This window comes from Myotis yumanensis, unplaced genomic scaffold, assembly GCF_028538775.1.
Source record: "Myotis yumanensis isolate MYYU_CA2020_CCGP unplaced genomic scaffold, mMyoYum1.0.hap1 SCAF_10, whole genome shotgun sequence".
In the NCBI taxonomy this organism is placed as follows: Eukaryota; Metazoa; Chordata; class Mammalia; order Chiroptera; family Vespertilionidae; genus Myotis; species Myotis yumanensis.
In genome coordinates this window covers 8,723,782-8,749,243 of record NW_027223761.1, presented here as the reverse complement: position 1 = coordinate 8,749,243, position 25,462 = coordinate 8,723,782, and the positions used below count along the sequence as shown (strand labels likewise).

General features: G+C 47.5%; 1 protein-coding gene across 2 annotated transcripts in view; it reads right to left on the bottom strand.

Annotated features, from left to right (window-relative positions):
- KIAA1549L (KIAA1549 like) overlaps positions 1–25,462 on the bottom strand; it is a 98,547-nt gene that overhangs the window by 57,261 nt on the left and 15,824 nt on the right. For both annotated transcript variants that reach the window (XM_070427759.1, XM_070427760.1), the window contains exons 7-10: positions 24,973–25,032; positions 20,511–20,662; positions 14,247–14,418; positions 7,062–7,225 (exon numbers count right to left, since the gene is read on the bottom strand). In XM_070427759.1, coding sequence (XP_070283860.1) covers positions 7,062–7,225; positions 14,247–14,418; positions 20,511–20,662; positions 24,973–25,032 — 548 coding nt within the window. The remainder of the gene's footprint in view (positions 1–7,061; positions 7,226–14,246; positions 14,419–20,510; positions 20,663–24,972; positions 25,033–25,462) is intronic.

Below are 25,462 nucleotides of genomic sequence, written 5' to 3'. Positions count from 1 at the left end.
ACTTCCATTCTGCTCCTTTGCCGGCTTGCCCTTAACAAGCCTTCAAAGTTATTTCCCTTGAACCACATCAGGTCATTAACAATGATTCATGGCACCTAATCTCTACGACAAGGCATTCAAGGCCCTTCCCATTCTGGCTGAACCCACCTGCCCAGCCTCATCTCCTGCTGGCCCCTTTTCTGCAATACTCCCCCACTCCCCACTATTATCTTATTTGATTTTGTCCCAACTATAGTTATTTAGCAGTGGCTTGCTGCTGGAGATAGAAAGATAAATAATAACTGTCTCCCTACCCTCAAGAACTCCACAGTTGCAGCTTCACTTGCTATTACTGGTACAGTACCAAACACATTACATAAACTTGTCATTTATTCTCACCACAGTTCAAAGAGGTAGGCATTCTTTTTTTTTTTTTTTAATATATTTTATTGATTTTCCACAGAGAGGAAGGGAGAGAGATAGAGAGTTAGAAACATCAATGAGAGAGAAACATCAATCAGCTGCCTCCTGCACATCCCCCACTGGGGACGTGCCTGCAACCCAGGTACATGCCCTTGACCGGAATCGAACCTGGGACCCTTGAGTCCGCAGGTCGACGCTCTATACACCGAGCCAAACCGGTTTCAGCGAGGTAGGCATTCTTATGATTCCCCATTTTAAAGATGAAGAAACTGAGGTTCAGAGAGGTTAAGCAACCACCCAGGCTCACACAGCTGGTCTGTGGAGCCAGAGCCCAAATACCTAACCACTGCTGCTGATTCTTCCCATGGCCTCTCCTTTCCTTCTGCTGCCTGCCATCTTGGTTGGACATCTCCTACTGTACTTGGCCTTGCTTCTGTGCTGAGACTCCTGGCATGTCAGTGAGTAGCTGGGCGTCTCCAATGGCAGCCAAGACTTCCCAAGAACCGAGTGAGGAGGACAAGCTGTCTCTGGCCCTCTCCCCCTACCCCAACCTCTCTCTGGATTTGGCTCCTCACCCTTCACGTTGGGCTGAAGTTCCCTGATGGATACTTCAGGAGCCTGGGCTGATAACAGGTAAGCAGAAATAAAGACATTAAGGAATGACAAGAGGTGGTCATAGTTATTAGGTTAATAACAGCCCCTGCATATGTTCAGTACTTAGAGCCTGCAAAACACTGACACCTCACTTTGTCCTCACAGAGTCCCATGAGGTAAGTAGGGCGAACATCAGTCTTCATTTTACACGTAAGAAAACAAAAGCTTAAAAGGTTCAGTGACTTGCTCAAGATCACAAGCTAAGTGGTGAAAGACTCCTAGTCCCTTACTCTTCTGACCGACAGGGTAGTGATCTTTCAACCTCCAACAAAGAAACTGCCCGAGATGAATTCCCCATTAGATACAGCTAGCGATCCCCAACCCCTTTAACGCATCATCATGAAGTCTTTATAGTTACTTCATTGAATTTTATAAAACTACCAAATCAAATTATCTCTAACAATTTCAAAAGTAGACGCGTTACCCAGATATCTTAAGAGGAAAGCATTGTAATAATAAAAGCCAACTTGTACATAATATTTATTATATACCAGGCGCAGCTCCAAGTAATTTACATAACTCAATCCTCACAACCTCCTACCATCCTCCTTCCACAGATGGGGAAACTGGGGCACAAAGAGTATGTGAGAGCGGGGAAACAGCTGGGCATCTTTGGGGGTGACTGACCTCACCTGAGCAGATGGCCATGCCAACCACTGCAGGCCCCCCGAGCTCCATGTACACCTGGATACGGTGTACGGTGTACATGACTAGAGTCTCCTAAGTTGCCTGTCCCTCGGAGCCATGTTCCCTTCAAGTATATGAAGAGAACGACTGGGAAAAGGCTGTGAACTCAATGGCAGGGAGTAAAGAGAAGCGAGCGAGGAAGAAGGAGGTGACTGCCTGGCCCTGTTTATCATCCTCTCAACATTCTACCTGCAAAAGCCCAGTTGACAACAATGGTGACAGGTCTGTCTCTGAAGGATACGGGCCTCACACCCTGGCCTTAGCGCCCAGGACAGCCACATCACCTCCTGTTAGCGTGTTAAGTCTATCACTGAGTCTCAGCCAGATCCCCAGAGCCCTCTGGCACTGTGGCCTGCATTCTAAAGACGCAGTGATGTCCAGGAGACAGGGAGACCACCCTCCTGGCCTGTGGACTGGTGGCAAGGGCTAACTTTCTCATTCCACCCAGTCCCTTGGCATTCAATGCATTCTGCTCACACACAGGGCATGAGAAGTGATGCAGGTGGCTCTCCTCTCGCAAACACAGCAGTGTCGCTGGGTCGCAAGGGCAGAAGGATGCGGTAAGAAAGATCTCCACCCCCTGGTTCCCCATGATCAAAGGGCTTCGGCAATGAAGGTGCACAGTCCAGCCCCCTTGAGGGAGAAAACAACCAGCATCACCACACACATGTGAATTCAATCGTCTCGTGCAACAGAGAGTTGCTTGACTTTCAGCATCAGCATAATGACCAGGTAGGAACATAAAAAGGGGCTACAAGAACCCACAAACATTAATCTGTTCCAACTTCAGGTAGCTTGCAAGTCAGAAGGTATGCTGAAATCATGCGCCGGCCAAGTCATCTTGGAAAATTAATAAAATGTTGGCTTCACCTATAACACAAAGGTGGCATTTACAACCTCAGTGTGGCATGTTTTGCATCCCTGGACTGGGCTGCAATTACATTCTGGTGATTACTGCTGTGTCTGAGAGGCTCAGGTTGTAAGTAAGCTCCGATGGAAATGAAGCACCCCTACTTGGAACAGTTTCAATTTTCGCTGCTTGGATCGTTACCAACATCGTGATGCATCTGGGAAGCAGCTTGCTTTCTGTCAACAGAATCAGAACAACATTCTTCGGGGTTTGGCTCTTCCGTATCAGGGCGTCTGCTCAGGCTGCAGCTTCTCAACAAGTGAATTGGTTTAATAAACAACCAAATTCATTTCATTTCTTTGGCTGAAGTGAGGGTTGATCACCCAGCAAGAATGAGCATGTGTGACTCCCGGCAAGAATGATCTCCATGACATGCATTCCAATGGATGTGCAATTCCGTTCACCGCTTCGTTCCTGCACTGATAGACAAAGCTCGGAAGCTCAGAGCTGGAAGGGGATTCTACCTGCCAAAGCCCAGGGTTCAGAGAGGTGTATAAAGTAAAAGAGCCCAAAGACTCAGACATGGGCCTTAGTCGCCCCTCTGCTGAGAGTTATGTGACTTTGGACAAGTCCTTCAGTTAAAAAAAAAAAGTATATATACTATATAATAAAAGGGTAATATGCAAATTGATCCTAACAGCAGAACAACTGGGAATGACTGGTCACTATGACACACACTGACCACCAGGGGGCAGACGCTCAATGCATGAGCTGCCCCCTGGTGGTCAGTGCGCTCCCACAGGAGGAGCTCTGCTCAGCCACAAGTCAGGCTGATGGCTGCCAGTACAGCGGTGGTGGTGGGAGCCTCTCCTGCCTCCTCAGCAGCACTAAGGATGTCAAACTGCAGCTTAGGTCTGCTCCCTGCTGGCAAGTGGACCTCCCCCAAGGGCTCCTGGGCTGCCAGAGGGATGTCTGATTGCCAGTTTAGGCCCAATCCCCCGGGGAGCAGGCCTAATTCAGCAGGTGGTCATCCCCCAAGGGGTCCCAGACTGTGAGAGAGCACAGGCCAGGCTGAGGGACCCCCCCTGAGTGCACAAAGTTTTGTGCACCGGGCCTCTAGTGTATATATATATTGAAACTAGTGTATATATAGTGTATATATATATATATATACACTAGAGGCCCGGTGCACAAAACTTTGTGCACTCGGGGGTGGGGGGTAGGTCCCTCAACCCGGCCTGTGCCCTCTCACAGTCTGGGACCCCTCGGGGGATGACCATCTGCTGGCTGAGGCCTGCTCCCCAGGGGATTGGGCCTAAGCTGGCAATCAGACATCCCTCTGGCAGCCCGGCAGCCATCAGGGGATGTCCACTTGCCAGCAGGGTGCAGACCTAAGCTGCAGTCGGACATCCTTAGTGCTGCTGAGGAGGCAGGAGAGGCTCCCACCACCACCGCTGTACTGGCAGCCATCAGCCTGACTTGTGGCTGAGCAGAGCTCCTCTATGTGGGAGCTCTGACCACCAGAGGACAGCTCCTGCATTGAGCGTCTCCCCCCTTGTGGTCAGTGTGTGTCATAGTGGCCAGTCATTCCCAGTCGTTCTGCTGTTAGGGTCAGTTTGCATATTACCCTTTTACTATATAGGCTAGAGGCCTGGTGCACGGGTGGGGGCCAGCTGGTTTGCCCTGAATGGTGTCCCGGATCAGGATGGGGGTCCCTCTTGGGTGCTTGGCCAGCCTGGATGAGGGGCTGATGGCTGTTTTAAGACTGCCCGCATTCCCTTCAGGGTGGGGGTCCCCACTGGGGTGCCTGGCCAGCCTGGATGAGGGGCTGAGGGCTGTTTTTCAGGCTGCCCGCACCCCCTTCAGGGTGGGGGTCCCCACTGGGGTGCCTGGCCAGCCTGGATGAGGGGCTGATGGCTGTTTTCAGGTGGGCCAAGCCTGCAACTGAAGCTCCCAGTCTCTCCTTTTTTTCTTTCTTTCTTTTTTTTATTCTGGGATTTATTTACCTTCTGTAATTGAAACTTTGTTGCAGCTCCAGCTCCAAGGCCGGCTGGCTGAAAGCAGGTTTCTGGGTTTGTTTAGCTTCTATAATTGCAACATTGTTGCATCCGGAGCTCAGAGCCCGGCTGCAGCAGGCGGGGAGCCTTGGCTTCCTCCATCACTGGAGCAAGCAAGCCTCATGTTCACTTCAGCTGCCTGGCTGCCGGCCGCCATCTTGGTTGGCAGTTAATTTACATATTGCCCTGATTAGCCAATGGGAAGCATAGCGGAGGTATGGTTAATTACCATGTTTGTCTATTATTAGATAGGACTAGAGGCCCGGTGCACAAAATTTGTGCACTCGGTGGGGCGGGGGGGGGGGTGCATCCCTCAGCCCGGCCTGTGCCCATTTGCAGTCCAGGACCCCTTGGGGGATGTCCACCTGTTGACTTAGGCCCACTCCCCGGGGGATCAGGCTTAAGTTTGCAGTCAGACATCCTTCTGGTAGCCAGGGAGCCCTCGGGGGCTGTCCAACTAAAGGCTTAGGCCACCAAGGGATCGGGCCTTAACTGTTAGTTAGACATTCTTAGTGCTGCCATGGAGGTGGGAGAGGCTCCTGCCACCACCTCCGCACTGGCCAGCCATGAGCCAGCTTCTGGCTGACTGGCACTACTCCTGGGTCTGACCTAAACCCTAGAGATTAGTACTTCATTTTACAACTTTTTCTCGGTTTATAGGCAGCAGCAAACTCAGACCACACAGTCGGGTGTGCGCCCGAGCCCTCCCGTCCTCCAAACGCCATGGCATCGCTCCGCGCAGGCCAGGCGGCAACCCCAGACCGCACAGTGGGGTCCGGGGTTGCCGCCTGGCCTGCTCCCGGGCCCTCCCGCCCTCCGATGCCATGGCGATCCTGGGCACAGGCCAGCCTGCAACCTCGGCCCCAGTGGGGTCCGGGGTTGCCGCCTGGCCTGCGCCCGGGCCCTCCCACCCTCCGATCACCAAGGGGATCGCTCCCTGCAGGCCAGCCCCAGTGGGGTCCGGGGTTGCCGCCCGGTTTTCCAATAGCGATCACCGGCTGGGGGGTGGGGGAAGGCGGCCTTTGCCCACCCCCTAGCTCTTACCTGCAGCCTGGGTTGCTGATCACCATTCTTCAGTCCTTCCCCTTTCGCTTCCCGTATGCAAATTAGCCACCATCTTTGTTGGCGGTTAACCGCCATCTTAGTTGGCAATTGATTTGCATAAGGATATGCTGATTAGCCAATGGGAAGGGTAGCGGTCGTACGTTAATTACCATGTTTCTCTTTTATTAGTGTAGATATACATATATATATAGTAATATAGTAATTTCAGAGAGGAAGGGAGAGGGAGAGAGAAATGGAAACATCGATGATGAGAGAAAATCACTGATTGGCTGCCTCCTGCATGCCCCACACTGGGGATCAAGCCTGCAACCCAGGCATGTGCCCTGACCGGGAATCAAACCGTGACCTCCTGGTTCATAGGTCGACATTCAACCACTGAGCCACACTGGCTGGGCCCCCACAGTCTCTCTTTAGCAATAAAATAAAACCTTCCCTGACTACCACCTACCTCACAGGGTTGCTGTGATGAGCAAGCGAGGTTACAGACCTAGAAGAGCCCCACAAATTGTAAGACATTATTTAAACATCGGGTATTGGAGGTTATTATATTTCCTTTATGGAATATCATGGAGGGAGCTACGTGACTGGAAAATTAGCCTTTGGAATTTCCTCCGTCCACTTCCCTTCCAGTCAGCAGAGTGGCCAGGGAAGGCCTGTGGAGGCTGGGGGCGTGGATGGGGCTCCTAGCCAGGCTTCACTGGAGCCACTGGAGTTTGACGGTGGACTGGCCGAGGCTCTGCAGCTTGCCCATCATGGCAGCCTGTGAGGATAAGCCACTCTGGCCAATGGAAGAAGGAATATTTTGAGGGTCTAAGGTGCCCCAAAGAGCCCTGTGTTATGAGCCAAGAGACCCAATTCTATCAGTTCTGCTACGTACTAACTGTGCGATCTTGAAGGAGTCACATCTTTGTAAGAAGAGGGTGTCAGAGATGAGGTCTACCCAGATTTCTGTGCCTCAGTTTCCTCCTCTGTAAAACAAGGGCCCTTCTGCTAGGATTGCTGCGAGGATTAGCTGCTCTACGTATAGCACTTGGCGAAGAGTGAGCAGGAGATAAGCATTAGCTATTGTGTCCTGATTATAAAATTAAAGGGTGTGCAATAAAGTAACTCTACTTACCAACGCTTAAAAATGGTCACAATGGTAAATTTCGTTATATACATTTTCCCATAATTTTTTAAACATTAAAACACATAAATTAATGAATAAAGGGTCTTCTTCAAAATCAGGGCTTGTTAGGATGTTTCTGAAGGTACTTCAATGTCTCCAAAGCCAAGAGAGGGAAGACAGGCGGAGCCGCCCTGCAGGCCGGGCTCCTGCTCCCCTCCTCCCCGCTGCCACCACGTACCTTTGCTCTCTGAGGCAGGTTCATCACGGCGTCTGGCTTGAAGTCGTTCTTGTTCTTCCGGCAGAGCACGGCAGTGATGATGATGATGATGACCGTCACCACGGCGATGGGCGCCAGCACCGCGGCGATGATCCACAGGTTGTTGGGTGGGTTCTTCACCACGGCTGAGGGAAGAGCCAGCGGGAAGCACATGACAAGGAGCACTGTGAAGGGGAAGGCCACCGGAGAGAAATCTTCCTCCACCCCCCAGTCCCAAGGCTTGGGATGGTTAAGAGAATTTGGGATCAGAAAGACTCTTGCCTTGGGCAAGTGACTCAAGGTCTCTGAGTCTCAGTTTCCTCATCTGTAAAATGGGGCTATCACATTGAGAGGCATCAGTGAGACGAGACACATGGTGCTTTGGTAGCTGCTCAATAAAATGCTAGCCTTCACTATGACTAGGAGGAGGAGGAAGATGGAGACATGTCAATTTTCCTCATTGGTGATGTCCATGAATCAAAAGAGAAGAAGAGAGAATAAATCTGAGCATTAGAGTAGTGCTGGAGTCAGAAGGCAAAGGCCACAGAGAGAGGACTCTAAATATTGTTGTGAACTCACCCTCTGAGTGAGCAATGATTAAAGTGTAATCAGTGGAAGCCTCCCTTCCATCTTCCCAAATGGCTGGCTGGGGAAACTTGGAAATGCTTCCGTCTAGTCAAAAGGATCCAGCTGGCCGGGCTGGTGAGGCTCAGTGGTTGAACGTCAACTATGAACCAGGAGGTTAGGGTTCGATTCCTGGTCAGGGCACATGCCCGGGTTGTGAGCTCGATCCCAGTAGGGTACACGCAGGAGGCAGCCGATCAATGATTCTCTCTCATCATTGAAGTTTCTATCTCTCTCTCCTTCTCCCTTCTCCCCTCTGAAGTCAATATATATATATATTTAAAGTTGAATGACAATCTAAATGAATTACCTTTACCCCTGTTGCAATTTGGCTTCCCATGCAGATTTTCATACAGGATAGAGTAATGGGCAGTTAAAAGGAGAAATACCCCCTCCTTGATAGCTTTAATCGATATTTTATTTTTTTTTTTTGTTTGTTTTTTAAATATATTTTATTGATTTTTTACAGAGAGGAAGGGAGAGAGACAAAGAGTTAGAAACATCGATGAGAGAGAAACATCGATCAGCTGCCTCCTGCACACTCCCTACTGGGGATGTGCCTGCAACCAAGGTACATGCCCTTGGCCGGAATCGAACCTGGGACCCTTCAGTCCGCAGGCCAACGCTCTAGCCACTGAGCTAAACCGGTTAGGGCCGCTTTAATCGATATTTTAAATAGACATACTGCCAATCTGGTTTATACATCAATATCTTGGCAAGTCTGGTTAGCATGAGTTGACCCTCCTGATCCTGCTGAACTAGACTGGCAGAGCTGAGGACCAGACTCTGGAATATAAAGACCCGCCGGTAAGTGCCCCATGGTGAGGACCTGCCCGGGGAGCCAGCCCGCCTGTCTCTCTGACTGCCACCACCTCCTGACTTCAACTGGTGTCGTGACAGCCAAGATCTGCCTCTCACCAGGCAGCACTTAGGTCTGAAGTGCTGTTAGTGCAGAAGAACTTCTTTTCCCCGGTTTCTGTCAATCGGTGATTAATCACATTATTAACTTCTGAAAACAGCTCATTAGATAATGTGCTTCTGTTGACATTAAACATTTAATTGGCTGCTGCTTTTAGTCATTTGGTATTTATAGTTTTATGCCTTCAACGTTTTTTAAAGCTTAGACCCGCTGTGAAAAATACCAATATGCCTCTTTTGGGGCTGTGCTATTCTATCCCGATAAAGGAAAACGTATAGTGCATTAGAACATGATACGCTAAACAGACATCTAATTTTTTTCATTAGCAGGAATGAAATATTGACATGTGTTCTGCTCTCACTCAGCTTTATGGTTTTGGTGGATACGTTCCTTCTCAGAGCAGCCTGTAGAATCCTTTCACCTCTATTTAAATGAGGAGAGAATTGATTGATCTTATGTACATTAATAAATAGATTTAACAGTCAAAGAGACAGTAAAGTGAGGTCAACTGAAGTCATCCAAACACAATATATTCATTGGCAAAATGATCTAGAACTACAAAGTCACGTACAGAGGTGAAAAGAAACAAGTGGCTATTTAACTTGCAAGAACTGCAGTAGAGAAGGGCAGGAAAAGGAGACAACGCGCTGAGCCTCTCCTGTGCGGTAGGCCCTGTGATAGGACCTTTGCCTGGGGCTCTTCTTATCCCCAACTTGCAGGTGAGCAAACTGAGTCCCAAAGGGTGAGGTGCTTTTGAAAAATCATCTCCCTGAAATACACAGTTGAAGTCAGTTCTGAGTTCACACACACACACACACACACACGTATTTGTCAGAAAGAATGAGGTCAAAGGATCCACATAATCTAAACTAAAAATAAATTATTCTTACATGGAACAAATGTTGAAAGGGGAAGAAATCTATTCAAAAAACGTTTCCTGCTCATTTTTTGTGGCTGTGAAAGCTCGTGACTGGTGTGAGTGGGTGGGGAGGAGGGCCGAGCCCAGGGCCCAGCAGCTGTGAGCGCTCCGCCCACGTTGCTCTCCTGCCCAAACCACCCCACGGCTGTCATTCCACTCGGGGTGTGGCCCACGAGGCTCATGGGGGCCTCTGGCCTCACTGCTGCTTCCCTCAGTGACTCCTGGCTGGTCTCACACCCTCCCCTCTGCCCGGAACCTTGTCCCCAGATATCCTCAGGTGGTCACTCAAAAGTTACTACTTCAGTGATCCTCTTCTTGACACCCTCCCCGCAACAATTTAAAATCACAACCATTATCTCCTGGACATCCCCTAGCCCTTCCCTGCTTAATTTTTCTCCATGGCACTTATTAGCATCTAACATATTATGTGTTTTGTTTACTTGATCTGCCCACTGAGGAATGTGAGCACCACGTGGTTGGATTTTGTCTGTGTCATTCATTGCTGCATCTCCAGTGCCTAGGAAGTTCCAGGCACATAACAGGCGCCTAAAAAAAATGAATTTGTTGAAAAATGAATGATCGTGAGTCCCTTGCTTTCTGTAAATGACATTTTTGGGATAAATGCCTGATGGTCCTGTAAGATAAACCCGTTCCTGCTCTGGTCTGGGTCTGTGTGGGGAGAATCTTTTCTACTCCATCAGCTAGATAACCACTACGAAGGCCTCTCACTCCAGATCCTGCACAGGGAGCAGGTGAAAACCTTCACAGGAAACGCAGCTGCTTCTTTAGGATTCACTGCTGCCTCATTACCTAGAGGTGGTGAGGGTCGAGTGTCACTGCACGCTCCACTGAAGGGCACTGCACACTGGCCCAGAACTGGCCATTTATTTTATTTTATTATTTGTTAATTCTCACCAGAGGGTATTTTTCCATTGATTTTTAGAGAGAGCAGAAGAGATAAGGGAGAGGGGAAAAGAGTGAGAGAGAGAAACATTGATCTGAGAGAGACACATCGATCGGTTGCCTCTTGCACGGGCCCAGACTGGGAACTGGGACAGAATCTGCAAACCAGGTACATGCCCATTAACCGGGAATCAGGCCCATGACCCTTCGGTGGGCGGGCCAATGCTCCAACCACAATGGTGTGGTGACTGGGGAGTGGTGATTGTGGTGTGGGGAGGGGGCAGGTATATGAGGGCATAGAGGGGATAAATGGTGATGGAAAAAAATTAAATTAAAAAAAGAAGACACTGGAACAGAATGTTAACACCCCCCTCAGAGGGACAAGGTGTTCATTCAACACTGTGACTATTCAAAGTGCTGACCTCAGATTCACATTGCAGGCTGCTTTCAAAACCATTAGGAGAAAATTGGATTTAAAACATCTCTGTTCCTCTCTTCTTCACTGGCCTCAGCTTCTTCCTCATCCAATCCTGGGCATGGAGGCATTTCCCAGGGTCTGTCCTCTAGCTATATCTCTCCCCGTGGACTCGGATTGTTTCTGGGATTTTAACTCTATCCTGTATCTGGGACAGTCTCAAGATCTAGAGTTAATTTTAACCTCTCTCCTGAGATCCAGGCTTGAATTCCAACTTTCTTAACTTCAGCCGTCAATATCCCATCAATACCCCCTCAATATTTTATCAGCACCTCCTTGATATCCCCAAAGCACCCCTTAATATCTCGTTACTTTAAACTCAACGTGGCCCAGACAGAATAAATTACTTTTCCATTTTAAAAATGCCTTTCCTCTCCAATTCCCTTTCTACTTTCATTACTAGCACTCTATTCCATGAATTACTATATGGGTTCTTAACCTTCAAATCACCTTTCCGTCTTCATTCCCTCTCTCCTTTAGTCCTTCTACCTTGTGGATAAATGAGACATTCACCCACCACTGAGTAAATGCTTAGTAGGTGCCCCAGGATTGTACTGAGCCCTTTCCATGCAATAATTATCTCCTTTAGTCCTCTGAGTAGTTCTACTAGGTCTGATTTTTATATTACCACTTTACAGATGAGGAAAATGAAGGTCAGGGAAGGTCATTCATTGGTCTCTGAGCTCCATAGCTACAAAGTGGAAGAGCAGTGGGTGGGGTGAATCCAGGTCTGTCTTAACGCAAAGTCTCTGCTCTCAACTGCTCTGCGTTGGTGTCTTCCAACTGTGTGCCTCCCTCGGGGCCTGGCACAGGCATTTAGCAAAGGTTGGTCTTTTGCCTTCACAAGAACAGAGCCAGGCAGTTGTTGGGGCTGGATGTCCAAAGATAAATGAGATGTGGTAGATGATTTTAAAGGGCTCAAGAGGGAGAGAGCAACAACAACTTGTTTGCTCAATGTGATGAGGGCAATGGAAGCCTCTGGAACGAAGAAGGACTGGGGGAAGTGGACTCTGCTTCAGGGGTCGAGGAAGGCTTCAGAGGAACAGGGAAAGTGAGGGAGGAATCCTCCTGTGTGGCTGAAGCATTAGGCAGGAAGGAGGGAAAAGTAGGCGGTACAGCTGGAAAAGCAGCCCGGAGACCAGGTTGGGAAGTGAGCTGGACATTGGCGGAGTGCCTGCTGTGAAGGGCTTGGGAGACCCCTGTTACAGGGTCTGGATTTTATTCTGTGAACAGCGAAGACCCGTCCGATATACACCTTTTAATGGAGTAGATGTAAGATCAGAATCTGTGTTTCCCAAAGTATAGATAGTGATTCTATTTGCGGTATGGACGGTGCATTAATGACAAAGTGACTGAGGCTGAGTTATTTGGGAAGTACCTGCGAAGTCCGAGAGGACATAACTATGAAACAGAGAAAAGGAGCGAAGACTGTGAATCATGGTAGAAGGGAACTGAGAGGACCACGTGGACTCGGAGGAGACAAAGAAGCAAGACTGAGGGACAGCAGCTTTGGAGCCAGGCTAACAGGGTCTGGAGTCTGGCTCTCGGAGTCGTAGCCACACCTCTGGGCAGTCCCCTAGATCAGTGGTCGGCAAACTCATTAGTCAACAGAGCCAAATATCAACAGTACAATGATTGAAATTTCTTTTGAGAGCCAAATTTTTTAAACTTAAACTATATAGGCAGGTACATTGTTATTAACTTAATTAGGGTACTCCTAAGGCTTAGGAAGAGCCACACTCAAGGGGCCAAAGAGCCGCATGTGGCTGGAGAGCCGCAGTTTGCCAACCATGGCCCTAGATGGCCCCTGGACTCTCACTTCCAAAAGGCTTCATGCATCTTCTCTGATACGATCTCTCTCCCACCTGTGCTCTCATACCTTCCACTGTTCCCCTTCAACCGCCATCAGCCAAGTCCCCTCAGTCTCAACCACACCCCCTGACAGTCCATTTACCTCTTGCTCTACATAAAACCAGCTCTCGCTTTTCTGTCCCTTCCCCAGGCCTTCAACAGAAGTGAGGAGGCCACAGCACTGATAGGTCAGAGTAGAGGATGGACTGGGACAGGAGAAGCAATGCAGAAGAAGAGACAGAGAGCCAGATAAAAAATCTTCAGTAAATGAATTGTATTATGTACAGTCTCCTTCCCCTCCCACCAAGGCCAGACTCTGAAGCAATACATATCTCCAAGCCCATCAACTCCTCCTCAGGTTTCTGCACTCCGGGCTATTTGAACTCCTTGCTTTTCAAGCACACCTGGTGCTTTTCACTTCCATTCTTTCATGCTGCTCCCTCTTTCTGGAAAAAAAAACTCTTCCCCTCTCTCTGCTGAAATCTTAGCATGTGATACAGCTAAGAACACGTCTGCAGTCAGACAGGTTTATATCTTGGCAACCTCGGTACTAGTTCTGCAGAACTGACCAAGTTAGTTAATTTTTCGAGCCTCGGTTTCCTCACCTGTAATTTGCAGCTGAATAAAGTTGCCCCAATGAGAGGAAAGAGTGAGAAAGTCTATATAAAGCAATGAAAATAGCAGCTGCACCTTAGACGGTTTGGCTCAGTGGATAGAGCGTAGGCCTGTGGACTAAAGGGCCCCGGGTTGGATTCAGGTCAAGGGCACATGCCTGGGTTGTGGGCTCAATCCCTAGTAGGGGGCCTGCAGGGAGCAGCTGAGCAATGATTTTCTCTCATCCTTGATGTTTCTCTCTCTCTCTCCCTCTCCCTTCCTCTCTGAAATCAATAAAAATATATTTAAAAAGAAAATAGCAGCTGCCACAGGGGAAGGTACTCAAAGAGGCAGCTATTATTTTTAATTTCCCTTCTCTGTTCACTCTTTTCAGATGCCCCTTCAGAGCGAACCTCCCTGGGTTGACACCGGCATCACACTGCCCCCTTGTAGCACTTCCCTGCAGTCCACGCCTTTGTATCCTGCATTAGTTCCCTCTCTGCTCTTGGGCAGGGCCCAGCTCTTGGCCATTTCTGTATGTCTTCCAGCACCAAGGACTCTACAGATACTTAGTGAACCAAATTATCTTCAATTCCCCAGCGGACGACTATGATCTCAGCTACGGTGATTTCTCCAGCTATTCACTGAGGAGGAAGAGCGGGTAGAATCTGGGTGTAGCAATATCATTACTATCGTTCTAATATTGAAAACATATCCCTTACCCAAAACCTATTGCTTCAAACACAGCTGACTGATTTAAAAAGCTTCTAGTACAGAAATGTTTTTCTCTGGGTCCATTAACAGGAGCGTAGGGAATCACTTTCATCTGCAGGAAACATTTCATGGCGTTAAAAATAATGAATGGAAAGACTATCCCCTTACGGTCAGCTTGCAGGAGGACAACGTGATGCAAGGTCAGGGCCATCCTTTGGGAGTCAATGGTGCTCAGGATCTTGGCAGCCGCGGTCCCCAGCAAAGGCTTCCCATTGTACAGGGTGTAGTAAGTCAGCTCCGCTGGGTCCTTGGGTCCCGGCACCCGCTGCATCTTCACCATCTTTCAGGAAAAAAGAGGCCATGTTTATAGGGCATCTTGCACAGACCCTGCAATCCCTCGGGCGATCGGTAGGCTCTCTCCTGGCTGCTGAAGCTTTCCGTGGCCAAGTGGACCCACAGTGTACATTTCAGACATCAACCTTAATGTACCTCCCTATCACCAAACCCGTAAGAAGCCCTGCTGTCGCTGGCGGGGGAGACAGGGAGGAGGAAATATGAACATCTGGGCAGCACAGTTTGAGGCTGCAGAAGAAAACTGAAATGGAGATGTCTTCCAGCCTCCAGAGAACGCTGGCCTCATTTAAAAATAGGCCTGCACATTAATTCAGGGCACGTCAGGTTATTCTCAAGCAAGATTTCTAATTCCTGCAAAATTATACTATGTTAGTACAGTTTTGGTAATATTATATTTAAAATCCTTCTTTCTTGAAATATTAATTTTTATTGCATGTAATATAATTATATTTAAAGTCATTTTTTCTTTAAATACTAAGGTTTATTGCAAGTAACATTATTATATTTAAAAGTTTTTCTTGAAACATTAATGTTTATTGCATTTAACATTATTACACTTAAAATCATTTTTCTTGGAAAAATAAAAGAGTTGGGGGGGGGGGGGGGAGACAAAACAACAACAACAACAAATTCCTGCAATTGCCAGAGAGGGGTGGGGAATGAACTTATATGTCTGCAATTCAAAAGACCGATGATAAAAGCAGTACCTGGAGACTCAAAGTTCTTTTTCTAAAATAACCTTTGTTGCTTTTTCCCATGATACAAGTTACACATATTCCCTACAGAAAATCTGAAAATGCAGAAAAGCATCAAGAAATGAAACAAAATAAAAACAATCTGTACTCCCTCCACCACAAGCTAATGACTATTTTCATTTTGGAGTATTTGCTTCTATTCTTTGTTTTCTCCCACACAAACCTCTTATTTATTATTTTACAAAATTATTTACAGCACCTTCTCTATAGTATAACATACTGCAATTTTTACTTGTATCTTTAAATGACCTTAAATATAACAAAAGCAAAAATGTCAATTTCTATATTCTAACTCAGACCTCATACATTTATTTAGCAAATCCTTTATTGCTAAACACTTAAATTGTTACTCATTTTTCAGCACTGTAATTAACAACTAGAAATCATTGCAAATAAGTAAAGCATACATTTTAATACTGACATAATGTTCTACTGTATGCATGCCTCATACACATTAACTAAACTCCATTTTGAACACTTAGGTTGCTACCAACTTTTCACTATAATAATTAACAACTAATAGACATTATGGTACAGTATAGTGTCTTTCCAAAGTATATGTTACAGATTATGAGTTTTACAGGATATTGAAAGATATTGCAAAAAATGTTTACAACAGCATTGTTAAGAGCAAAAAAACTAAAAAGTCAAAATTCACTAATAGAATGGGTAGTCTACTATTCTACTATTCTAGTATGGTATATCACATAATGAAATGTTATAGGGTAGTATAAATGAACTCTGGCTATTTGCATCAATTTGGCTCAATACAAAAGTCTGACATTGAGCAAAAACAAAACAAAACAAACAAAACACACACACAAATCCAAAACAAAAAACAAATCACAGAATATAAAATTTAAAAACAGGCAAAACCAGATGACGTACTGTCTAGGGATACACGTGATTGGTAAAATATATACAGAAAATACAGGCACATTCAATTCTGATAGAAGAAAGGGAATGTGTATAGTAAAAGAAGACACATAAAAAGCTCCTCTGGTAAGCTAAGAATAATGTTCTCATCCTTTGAGTCGTGGTTCTTTTTATTAGTGGTCTTTAAACTCTACATGCTTTTATACCCCTTGGTATATATGCTATATATAACAATTAAAAATAGATATTTCTACAACCCAATTAAAATGGGTTTAAAAAACTCCAACCGGACAGTTCACAAAACAAGGTAGACAATGAGCATATAAAAAAAATGCTCAGTGGAGAAATTCAACTTAAGCCCTGAGGCACCACTATCACCCCCCAGAATGGCTAAAATGAGAAGTGCTGATGGGAATGTGGAGTGACTGGAACTCCACATCTGGCTGATGGGAGTGTAAAACGGTACACTTCGGGAAAGGATGGGGCAGAATGAACATCCACCAACCCACGAACCAGCAATTCAACTCCCATTATATACCTCAGAGAAATGAAAGCACATGGCCAGAGAAAGACCTGTAGAAGAATGAACATGGTAGCTTTGTTTATAAAAGCTAAAAATTGGAAAAAGCCCTGGTATCCATCAACAAAAGAATGAGTAAACTTTATATTCATACAATAACAAAAATAAACTTCCAAATAAGCAACAACATGGATGAATCTCATAAATACTACGCTGAGTCCTGGCCGGTGACTCAGTTGGTTGGAGTGCCATCCTGTACACCAAAAGGTTATGGGTTTAATTCTGGGTCAGGGCACATACCTACATTGTAGGTTTGGTCCCTGGTCAGGGCATGTATGGGAAGCAACCGATCGATGTTTCTCTTTCTCTCCCTCCCTCTCTCCCTCCCTCCCTTCTTCTCTTTCTAAAAGTCAATAAAAAAAATTTCCTTGAATGAGGATTAAAAACAACAATAAAAACACTGCACTGAGTCAAAAAAGCTTTATACAAAAGAGAACATATTATAGGGTTCCATTTTTATAAAATTCTATAATAGTGTGGAAATGTAGATATTACTAAAAACAAGGATCTTGCCCTAACTGGTTTGGCTCAGTGGATAGAGCGTCGGCCTGCGGGCTCAAGGGTCCCAGGTTCGATTCCGGTCAAGGGCATGTACCTTGGTTGTGGGCACATTCCCAGTAGGGAGTGTGCAGGAGGCAGATGATCGATGTTTCTCTCTCATCGATGTTTCTAACTCTCTATCCCTCTCCCTGCCTCTCTGTAAAAAATCAATAAAAATATATTAAAAACAAACAAACAAGGGTCTTGTTGGCATTTAAATGTAGAAACCACATAATATGTGGAAAGGCGATTTCTTTGCTACTGGTCTTTTAGAGTGTCTGGTTTGCCCATATGCCTTGGGACTCATCAAGAAGGGGCTACGGGACGCAGCCTTACCCACACTCACGGGGCCAGAGCGCCTTTGCCAGGGCACCTTATGGGACCGTTTCCTGGACACCGTCTGAAAAGCACTGCTCTCCCCCTTTGGTCTCCGTGTTTACCTCTCTCTTCAAAATGAGTCTCTAGGAGCAAGTCCGTGACCATCTAAAAGGTTCTTGTCTAAATTGCTCACTTGCCCTCCGGAAAGGTCAGACCCGCTGACACTTAGAAAGTACCCATCTCCTTGCATCCTCCGTAACACTGGGTAGTACCACTCACTGATCTTTGGTAGGTGAAAATGTAATCTTGTGGTAGTTAAAACTTGCATTACTTTCATGACAAATGGAGTCAAACATGTAAAAATGTTTCTTGGTCCTGGCCGGTGTGGCTCAGTGGATAGAGTGCCAGCCTCTGCATGGAAGGGTCGCAGGTTCAATTCCCAATCAAGGGCACATCCTGGGGTTGCAGGTTCGAATCCGTCAGGGTGTCTGCAGGAGGCAACCAATCGATGTGTCTCTCTCACATCGATGTTTCTGTCCCCCCCCCCCCCCCCCCACCTTCTCTTCTCTTCCACTCTCTGGAAAAAAATATCTTCAGGTTGAGGATTAAAATAAATAAAATATTTATTAGTGAATTTCTTCTTTGGATTCACTTTTTCAAATATACCTGCTAGAGAAATATCTTTAAATTCTAGACCTCTATATCTCTGTATTCATGAAAGTGGCTCATCTTTTAAAATAAGCAGCTCCCCAAAGGAAGGTCTCTACACGTGGAGTGAATGTTACTTGCGAAATGTGGGCACGTTATTCCTGTCCCTCAGGGCAGAGGTGGGGCGAGTGTCCGTACAACCAGTTAGAAGGTGAATGAGCTTTCAAATATCTAATAACTTCACTCCATTTCAATTTATTAGCAAATCCTTCTTAGCAAGATTTCTCCAAGGGTAATGTTAGAAGGTGATCCACAGCCCCTGCAAATCAGGGATTTGCAGAAATCAATCCCTTCTTGCTTCGCTCAGACCTTTCTGGCGACTAGAGGGGCCGAGCACACTGGGTACTCAGAAGAGAGAGATGCACATCTCACTGGGGGCCCCTTTCAACGCAGAGAATGTTGTTAGATTGTTAGCTTTGCTAATCACACCAAGATTGTAGGTGTGATTAGTAAATAATTTGCCTCCCGCTTCAGCGGAGGCAAATCCCATGTCACTGTCTTCTGAGCGACTTCTTTTCTGCTGTTGGGAGAAGTGTGAATTACAGGGTTTACACGGAACCCACAGAGGGGAAATCAGCAGCCAGGCACTGCGAAATTAACCAGCGAAATTAACTGTCTCCCTTTACCTCAGGACCAGGCTGTCACAGGCCACAGAGACCTTTAGAAGCAAAGCCACATCCAACAGGACAAGGGACCAAAGTCACCCACTGTGAACGAGAGGCCTGGAGTCGCCCTCGGGGGCACAGCTGACTCCACAGGAGAGGGGCTCTTTGTACTTACAAGACTGCCTGGGGCATGATCTGCAGACAGATTGTGGTCAGGCCTGTAACTTCCTTTCAAACACTTCCTCTCTGCTTCTTCATAGACAGTGAGATGCCATGCATGTATGTTTGGGTTTACTTACACCCGCCGAGTGGTGAACTGACAATCAGGAGTTCTCACCCCAGGGCAGTGGGCTAGATTCCAACTGGGAATTCCACTCGGGAGGCAGCCACCAGGAGTGCCCTTCTGTAATGTGTTATCTTGCTCACAAATGTTAGAAATGGGCTCTCCTTTGGTGAAATTAGGGCTATGCAAGACATGTGGATTGGCTAGAATACGCTAGAGACAGTCTCACTCTTGCTTGAACCAGGTAAAGAATCTAGAGCAGCCAGTGGGCAAACTACGGCCCGAGGGCCGGATCCGCCCGTTTGAAATGAATAAAACTAAAAAAAAAAAAAAAAAAAGACCGTACCCTTTTATGTAATGATGTTTGCTTTGAATTTATATTAGTTCACACAAACACTCCATCCATGCTTTTGTTCCAGCCCTCCGGTCCAGTTTAAGAACCCATTGTGGCCCTTGAGTCAAAAAGTTTGCCCATCCCTGATCTAGAGGCTTAGAGTCCCCACTTTGGGGATGGCTACTGTCTGCCCTTAGGGTCCTGAGGAGCAGACTCGGAAGAGTTGAGTGTTTATAGTTTATTTGAGAGATGAAAGGAGCTGGTGGGAAGGTGAGCGGGTGATGGGGGCGAGGGGAGGGAGCTTAAAAGGGTGTGTTATTAAGCCAGTCACCACAGTGGGTAATGAAAGCTTAATTCTGTGGGAAAGCTCTGGAAGTGATGGAAAGGATACATTTCTGAAATCTGCTAGCTAAGAGACCAGGGAGCTGGGGTATTTATACCCCCACCCCACTGGTTAATTAATCCCCAGGCACTTCCGGCCGCCATGGTGTGGGCTAGGTGGGTTCCTGCATCTCAAGAGCAATCCTTCCGTAAAGGTTCAGAGGTGGCTGCTGGCACTGAGAGAAACGGAAAGGGGATCTGGGCAGAGCACCAACAGCGTCTGCTACGGCTCTTTAGCCTAAATCCCTGTGTGGCCAAGTGGCCGTTATAAGCCTGCAAGGCTCTACTTGTCCAAACTGACTAAATAAGGAAAACAGAACCCGGCACCTGCAATGCCGACGGGTGCATCTGCCATTCACAGTGGTGGTGGTGAGAGGGCCTGGGAGTCCTGAGAGCTGGGACTTCACAGGTTGCTGAGTAGCCTGTGCCTGCTTCCTTACAACTGTCTGTTGAATAAACATCTGCACGTGTGCAGCATTTGTTCCGAAACCTCCTTTCCTTATCATCTAGTAGTGAGAGCAGCTAACTCTCACCCGTCATTTTGATGTTATGACCCCTGACCCCGCACGCTGATTAAATGGCTCGGTCCGTCTGCAGTGTTCCTGCTCCTCTGCACGCAGCATGATGACTTAGTCTCAGGCAGCACATTCCCCCTCCCCCAGGTACGAGAAGACCCCAGAGGCTTCGCGCACACCCACCTGCACGGTGTAGCTTCCCAGGGTGGTGGCCCGTTTAAACCGCCGGCCTTGCTGCTGGGACATCATGAACAGCTGGGCCAGGCGCTGCTCCATGACCCGGGCGAAGCTCTGGTTGTGCAGACCCACCAGCGAATTGTCCACGCCCTGCAGCACTGCGGGTGCAGAAGGCAGAGGGCTGCTCAGCGGACAGGCTCCCTGCTGACTCAGAACCACAACCCCCTCCACCCCTGCCCCAGCCACAGGGCGCCATGGGCCCTACCTCATGTGAGGGCTTGGTCACCCTGACCTCACTTTGCCCTCACAACAGCCCCAGGAGGTAGGAATCGCTATCCACATGTTATAGATGCTGGAAGGTTAAGTGACTTGTCAAGGTCACAGCTAGTAACTAGAAAAGTGAGGGTTCAAACCCAGACAAAGCCTGGACTCTCTCCTCCATGGGCTGAGACACGTCTAATGCTGCTGTGGTAAATCCAAACCTTATTGAAGATTACGTGTTGTTAGAGTTCATACGGGAACACAGCCTAGACACAGGTCTGGCTAACTGGATTTTCTGCTGGTTCCCACTCAGAAACTTGGGCTCCGGGCTACCCTTATTTTATTTTTCCTCCTCAACAGCTTTGCTGAGGAATCTAAGCTCCATCCTGCACATTGGCCCCTTACAACCTGGCAAACCACCCTGTTCCATGTCCTCATCTCTCCCTCCTGTGTGGTCACTTTGAGAGCCACCCCAAAGCTGCCCCAGGCCCCTTGGGTACCCTTCCATCTGAGAGCAGGACAGTGGGACAGAAAGAGCAAGAGCTCTTGCCAGTGTGAAACTTTCAGCAAGCAACTGGCCCTGTCTGCGTCCAAGTCCTCCTCTGTAGAAAGGGCGTAAGTCCACATCACAGCAAGGATATTCCTAAAGAGACCTATGGGTGAAATGAGACCAGGTGTATAGGGAGCTTAGCACAGTGCCCAGCACATGGAAGGCACACAAAGCTCCTCTTTCCATTGTCCTCCACGGCAGAGCTTCATCTACTCCAGGGCATCTGCAATCAACAGGCAAGGCATCGGTGATGGAGTTCCAGGCAGTGGCTGGTGCCTGGGGAAGGATTTTAATGAACACCAGGGCTAGGACTGCCGAAGCCACTTACTATGGGAGTGACTGATGGTCTTTTGCTGTCAACCCCCCAAATCTAGTCTTTCCTCCAAGTTCCTTGGGAAGCACACTTCATCCCAAACACACAACACTGCCTTCAAACACAGCCATCCTGGAAATTAAAAAATGCTAAAAACAATCCTTATCTTAAAGAAACCAAAACTTACGTGGGCTGGGGAGTTTGATCTACCACGATCCAGTTAAGGACCATTAATGGCAGCCATCTACTGGGATATGGACACAGCTTGGGTATAAAGAACGTGCCGTTATGATTGCATTCTGCTCAGGGCCAGAACAAGCAACGGACACTGAGATACAGAGATTTATTTTTAACTGATTGAGAGAGAAGTAAAGCCCACAGCTGAGTCTCAGAAATTACTTCTTTGAGGCCATAAATACCGAATAATCTCCGTGGAGGGCATAAAGCAGCTCTCTTTCTAGGGCCCTTGTAAGGGACTCCCAGCTCAGCTGTCAGCGGAATTCTTGCCAACAAAGAGAAAAGGCTCAGGTGCTGTTCCCACTGGGGCAGGCCCCACAGAAGCCCCCGGAACCCCCCTGACACAGCCTACCCCTGGGCCCCAGACAGGAGAGCCCCTGCTCTTGCTGATTCAGAGCTGCCCCTCTAGTAAAATGTCATAATCAACTGCTGAAGGATTACTTCTGAGTTGGCCTCTCCTGACCAGGAGAGTAGGAGAGAGGACACAGGACATGGAGGACTTCATCATGGGTTGATTACTTTGTGAGAATCCCAGGGACGTCAAAGAAAGGGATAGCCAGGTGATGAAAAAGCTCCAGAAGTAGATAGGAGTGATGGTGGTACAACACTGTGAATGTATTTAATGCCACTGAATTGTACATTTAAAAATGGCCAAAACGGAAATGTTCATGTTGTGTGTATTTTACCACAATTGTAAAAGTTGTGTGTGGGGGGGTGGGTGGGGGTGGGGGAAGTGTAGGAGGTTGTGGGAACCTCCCACAGGGTTACATGGAATCAGCACCTGGACAGCTCCCAGTGCCTCCTTGTTCTATGTGTAAAGAGACTACGCCCTTAGGAGGCAGCTAGGCCTAAAGTTCCAATGATCAGGCCTGGTTCAGCTTCCTGTATTCGATCAGAACTGTTTTATTGGTGGTTGAATCCGACACATTCAGAGCCAAAAGGACCTAAATGTTCATCTCATATCTTCTGATTCTAAGGGTGAGAGTGTGACGCCCACAGAGTCTGAGTGACTGACTCAAGGACACACTCAGTTCATATGTAGCAGAGCTGAGGCCAGAAGAAACCCTGAAATTGTCCCAAGGCTGGTTTCGCCACCCGCACCCCCCTCGCCCCCGCAAGCACTAACTGATCCAACTGCCTCAAACACTGTGATGGAGGCCACTGTTTCTTCTGATCTCCAACAGCCACAGCAGCAATAAGAAATGAGGGTTACCTAGGTGGGGGGGGACAGGCGTTAGGTCCCAGGAGGATCCTGAGAACGAGACCATGTGTGGAGTTCCTTATTAAGGTTATGTCACTACAGTAGAGGCACAGGCACACGAGGGCAGGCTGAAACAGGAGGTCGTCTCGGACATGCAGTATTCAAGAGTGAAAACCTTAAAGTTAACAGAAGGGGGCAAACCTCTGCAAATTAAAAAGCAGCGTTTCTGGTGGAGGAAAAAATGATTTTGTAAATGTTACATAACCTGCTGGTTTGGACAATGTGTTGCTGGGTTAGCACTGTCTCTCTCTTGGGCATAAACTCTGGTGAGGTTTATTTTTAAAATTTTTAAACACATTTCTTTAGTTTGACTTAGCAGGTAAAAAAAAAAAAAATCTCTGCAGGAGAGAAAGAAAAGCAATTTCCTGCAATTTAGGAGCGGTCTTGAGCAGGCCCCCTCGCAAGGCTGTGCTCCTGTGTCCGTGGGTAGGCAGTGGCCCATCTCGCCTGCGCAGTGTGTGAGGGAGGAGATGGGAGGGAGGAAGCGGGTTTTAGATGGGCTTGCTCGCCCAGGCACATCTGCCATGACTTACAGAACCTCCCTCCCTCCTTGTTATGGCCTAACCCCCAGACCCTCAGAATGCGACTGTATTTGGAGCCAGGTCTTTTAAAGAAGGAATTGAGGTAAAATGAGATCATATAAGTGGACCCTAATCCAATATGACGGTGTCCTTATAAGAAGAGGAAATCAGGACACAGACACACACAGAGGGAGGACCACGTGAAGGCACAGAGGAAAGACGCCCATCTGCAAGCCAAGGAGAGAGGCCTCAGGAGAAACCAACCCTGCTGGTACCTTGATCTCGGACTTCCAGCCTCTAGAGTCGTTGAAGCCCCCACCCACCCCAGACTGGGGGCCTTTCCATGGCAGCCCTAGCAGACCACTACCTCCCCTCCTGGCCCTTCCGTTTATGGCTGGCCTGCTCACTTTTCCTCCTATAACACCTGCCTTCTCTCTTTGCTGCCAATCCTCGCTTCTTGGCTTTTCAGAACTACTGTCAGGCTTTTGAAAAACAAGAACTGTTTTGCTGTTTCATAAAGCTCAGCTGGGAAATGTCAAGGGAAAAAAAGAAAATGCCACCCAAACACCCTTCTACTTCCACCCACCCCCCCTGTCAGGACACGCCGGGGCTCCAAAGGATTAGCGTGGGCGTGGGCCTCGTGCCCGGGGAGAGAGGAGAGTGCACGCTGGCATTCCCCTGACGCCCACTGGCATTCTGTAGGGCAGTGCAGAAAGGCCTACAGTCTTGACACAGACAACCATTCACATGGACACGCCCTGGACATCCACAGGTAAATGCTGTTCCTTCTGATCGGTCCACTTTCTGCAAAGAGGGGGCCCCTAGCTGGGCCTTGCAACTTGCTATTTTGAATGGCCTATCTAATGTTCACCTTCAGGGTGATGTGTGTGTGTGTGTGTGTGTGTGTGTGTGTGTGTGTGTGTTCTCGTTTCAGCTTACTCTGAAGCCCCCACACACCCTAGTCTGGGGACCTTTCCATGGCAGCCCTAGCAGACCACTACCTCCCCTCCTGGCCCTTCCGTTTATGGCTGGCCTGCTCACTTTTCCTCCTATAAACACCTGCCTTCTCTCTTTGCTGCCAATCCTCGCTTCTTGGCTTTTCAGAACTACTGTCAGGCTTTTGAAAAACAAGAACCCACTCCTGGTTCTGTGAAAGTAACTCTCTGACTCATAGGACAGGACCAAAAAAAGGATGCCAATCCTATCTCCGAATAACATGCAGTTTTAATTTTTTAGCTTTCTTTCTTTTTGACATGCAGCTTAAAAAAACACACAACAATCAACCAACCTGATAGGGTGAAAGGGGAAATAAAATAAGAGATTACCTGTAATTACCCAATAGTCTCTGGTTGTCTCCGATATGTCAAGGTTGGGATATTCCAGCGCTAAAACAAGTAAGAAACACACCAAATTACTTTCACGAGTTTTATATGTAAACACTGTGACGGGACATGAACATAGGTGAGTCCTGCTTTATCATCCGTAGGAGCTCTATGACATACAGGCCCGAACAGCCTTGCTGTTCAGAAATCGAAAATGCTCAGTAACGAGCTCACTTTCAGATGAAGAGCTTCCTAGGGTTTGTGGATTTCTGCTCTTTCAGTTTTTCCATCAAAACCTCTTAAGTGGAACCCGTCTTAACTGGAGCCTTCTCTTGTAAAATATCCAACCGGCACTACCATTTTTAGGAACGATTCTCTCTCGCATGTATTTTTCCAATGTCAAGGACTAAGTTTAGCAGCCAAATGCTCATTAACTAACATCTTTTGACAGGTGCAGTGACCATCAGCGTTAATACATGTAAAGGGCTTAGCA